Source organism: Micropterus dolomieu, linkage group LG12 (genome assembly GCF_021292245.1).
Source record: "Micropterus dolomieu isolate WLL.071019.BEF.003 ecotype Adirondacks linkage group LG12, ASM2129224v1, whole genome shotgun sequence".
NCBI classification, from domain to species: domain Eukaryota; kingdom Metazoa; phylum Chordata; class Actinopteri; order Centrarchiformes; family Centrarchidae; genus Micropterus; species Micropterus dolomieu.
The window spans coordinates 33,679,143-33,682,861 of NC_060161.1; the positions used below are offsets into that span (position 1 = coordinate 33,679,143).

General features: G+C 41.0%; 1 protein-coding gene across 2 annotated transcripts in view; it reads right to left on the bottom strand.

The window, feature by feature from the left end:
- Window positions 1-3,719, bottom strand: part of LOC123980931 (programmed cell death 1 ligand 1-like) — a 9,095-nt gene that overhangs the window by 2,292 nt on the left and 3,084 nt on the right. Inside the window, exons 2-3 of one of the 2 annotated variants that reach the window (XM_046065549.1) lie at window positions 865-1,206; window positions 67-699 (exon numbers count right to left, since the gene is read on the bottom strand). The exons of the other annotated variant lie outside the window; for it this stretch is intronic. Coding sequence (XP_045921505.1) covers window positions 518-699; window positions 865-1,206 — 524 coding nt within the window. The 3' untranslated portion in view covers window positions 67-517. Of the gene's footprint in view, window positions 1-66; window positions 700-864; window positions 1,207-3,719 lie in introns of those variants that run through there. 2 annotated transcript variants of the gene reach the window in all.

Genomic DNA, 3,719 nt, shown 5'->3' on the forward strand with positions numbered 1-3,719 from the left:
GATCATTAGTGGGATGAACAGGCTGCAGAGTGCGTCTATAGAAAATAAATGTTCCACTGTGAACACTGACATGTTAATGCACTTTATTTTGGAAAGCTGGTCTTTGATTTAAGAGTCAAATCACATGACGTTATCATATAACATCTTCATCATTTACTGAGAGCAGATTTTAACTGATCTACATTTTACTTGTATCTGAGTGCAGTTTAAGTAATTCAAGTAAGTATTTAAGTTCTTTCCCATCAGTGGCCAACGGTGTATATTTGAATTGCATTTAGTCTGATCCGTCTCTGGGGCCAATTTGTCTTTAGACCAAAGCTGATATGCAGACAAGACGACTCCCAGAATCAACGGGTACGCAAACCCCTTCACCACGATAAGGTAGCAATTCATGAAGGGGAAAATTATGAGTTTAAGCTGATGATGCAGATTATCACGGTGGAGAGCCTCAAACTTCCACGTTCACAACAGAAAGAATGAAAATCATGTTGAATGGATGAAACGTGGTGGAAAGAGATCAGAGTAACTGGTCGTTCACTGCTTCTTCAGCAGCAGGCTGTTCTGGTTTCTTGTTCTTATGTCTTTTATATTTCCAGCCAACAGTCAATCCAACAGCAGCTAAACAAACCAGAACAAAACCTGCTACAGATCCGTAGTAAAGACCGTAGTTTCCCTCCTCGACGTCTCCGCTGTTGGACCCTGAAGATCAAAGTGCATATTAGTCAGGAAATGAGTGAACAGTGGAACAGCCTCCATTTACTCTTCTATATCTTCTATATTCCTCATGTTTGACTCTCAGAATCAACGTGGAATAAACTGCAGCTACAACATGGCACACAGACACACTGACCTCCACAAACTCACCTGAAACCTCCAGCTGGATGATTCTGATTGGTGGAGTGTCAATAATGGCTCTCTTACGTCTTGAACCTCCTGCTGCAACTCGACACTCGTATGTTCCAGCGTCGTTGCTGCTCACGTTCTTCAGAATTAAAGACACGTTTCCGTCCTTCAGCTCTCTGTCCACCAGCTGCACCCGGTCCTTAAAGGATGGATGCTGGTGGGTTTTAACTGAACGTCCATCTCTGTAAAAGAGGACGTAGTCTGGCTCCAGGTCAGGTCTGCTCCACTCTACAGCTCTGATGGAGGCTTCACCAACCTGACATGGCAGAATGACATCATCTCCAGGTTTCACTTGTACCACATCTAAAAACAATAAAAACATCCAGAGAGAAAAAGTCATTACATTTCAAAAGGACTCCACAGGACGATACAGTGAGAACATCTTTGTTTAAACAGAAGGCCTCTTCACACCTGAGATCATGGGAACATTCAATAATTAGTCACAACTGTGGAGACATTACAGGATTTTATTCACATACTGTTTATAAGACGAAGATGAAGCTGCTTCAACACTGTGATTAAATGGCGACATTCACACAGCCAATCAGAGCCCTCAGTGACTTCTCTTTAAATTCTGACAGACATGAGAGGAGTCAAGCCAACTTTTGACCAAATATAACGTCAAACTACTTCCTCTTTAAGGGGCCTTTCACACCTGAAAGTCTGCATGGTCTGATCAAAGTTCATGTTTTAATACGTTCAGTTAGTTTTGTTTCAAACTGTAATTCTGCGAGCGCACTAAAGACCTTTCCAGGACAGACCTGCGTCCTGTCGTCATCTATGTGGAGTGTGTCTCCCTATAAACCAATCAATGTCAAGTATAAACAGTTCTGTGGGGAGCTTTGACAAGAATAAATGAGGGAACAGATGCAGATTGTTGCCACTATATTGTTGTTATTCTGGCGTTACTACCTGCAGCACCAACTATACTGGAGGCTACTTCCAAATAAACGTCCTCATTGTGTGAACATTATATCGTCACCAGTAGGAAAGAAGGGAAGACAGCAAGCAATCCTTCTGCACCTCCGTTTGAGGAGAGACCAAAGATGTGGGCGACTAAAAATGGGTGGGTGGTTAAAAATTAAAGAAAATAATAAAGAATACAGTTAACCTTTACAGAAACAAGGCAGAGGTACAGTTTCCACAACAAAAGTCTTTTGATTTCATGAATTAAATTAAATGTTCATGTAGGGTTGCTCAATTATGGCAAAAATTATCAATAGTCAATATTTAGATCACAATTATTTAACAGGATTACTCTTTGATTTGAGAAACATCAAATGTATTTCATAGGTCTGGCTCCGAATATGTGAATATACGACCGCTGGGGACACATAATATTTTCATTTTTGATTATTGATGGTTTTTTTGCACGCCTGACCTCCGCCGACAGCAGTGAACGTAACGCTTCAGTTCACATCAAAGGGAAAACAAAATGAAGTCCTCAGCTGTGTGGGAGCTCTTTAAACTGAGTGATGACAGCAGTAGTGTCGAAGTTATGGCGTTTATTAATTTTACAATTGCTTAATTTCATTACAGATCAAATTTCCTACATTTTAAAATTAATCAGTAAACTGTAGGCTGGAAACAAACAAACAAACAAACAACACAATGAACGTATTTAAATAATTATATTAGGCCGATTGTAGAAGAAGAACATTTAGTCACTATAATAAAAGTTAGACGTCAATTTTGCATAATTACGTGCTATTTAGTTCCGCTAGCGGGAAACACCACTCATCCCGTCTTCTCTCCGCCTGGACCCCCGCATTGCTAAACTATTCCCGGATTCTGGACCTGCTGGATCAGACTCTCTCACTCTGGACTCTCAGCTAAGGTTCCCCCTGCTCTGTAGAGCAGCCACCAACCCCGTTCAGCATGCATCGCTCTTCACCTACTCAATATCCGATCCGAAGCTTCAATTATTCGCTCTTAATTACTGTCGAAGCTCAAAAAAAGACATTCGGGCCAGCCCTAGCGTGAACATCCTGCAGTCTGCACGAGCCTTTAGAATAACTTGTATAGCACTTTGTGTTTGTAAAGCAGCTGTCTGGTTGTTGGTTTGATGTTTGCTGTATGACACACCAATAAATATCTGTCACTTATAAACAGTATGGGTATTGGACAGGTGTACCTTCGGCTGGGCTTAGGGCCATCTTGATATGTCACACCTGTGAGGTGGATGGATTATCTGGGCAAAGGAGAAGTGCTCACTAACACAGATTTGTAAACAATATTTGAGAGAAAAAGGCCTTTTGAGTACAGAGATAGTCTTCAGCGTTCAGACCAAAAGCGAAGTGGGGAAGGTGCGTTTACATACAAAGTCAATGCAAAGGCGCGTGGAGCCGCGATGTCGGGTGGCGAAAAGGGGGCGGTGCCGGCGACGCAAGGCCTTCGCATGAGTTGAATATTTTCAACTCAAACGAGGAAGTCGTATTACGCTGAGTCATGATTAGGGATGGGGATCGTTAATTTTTATTTATATTGATACCCTTATTGAGACTGCTTAACGATCTGATTCTTTATCAATAATTTACTATTATTTGGTGATGATTTACTAAGTAAGACCAGACTTGAGCTGAGTTTTTAAGACTACAGACCAGTCTGTGCTCCAGACAGGCAGATTTCTATTTAGCTTGTTTTTAACATTTGGCTAATGCCAAGCAAGCTTTAGCTGTGTTTGTATAAAACATACAGGATGAGATACTGAGGACAGAGATGATTAAATTTACCATTTCTACATGTTTAACGTTACCTTACAGACAGGTGTATTGATAAAGTATTGTCTTTTTACTTGCAATGGTTTTATTGCACGT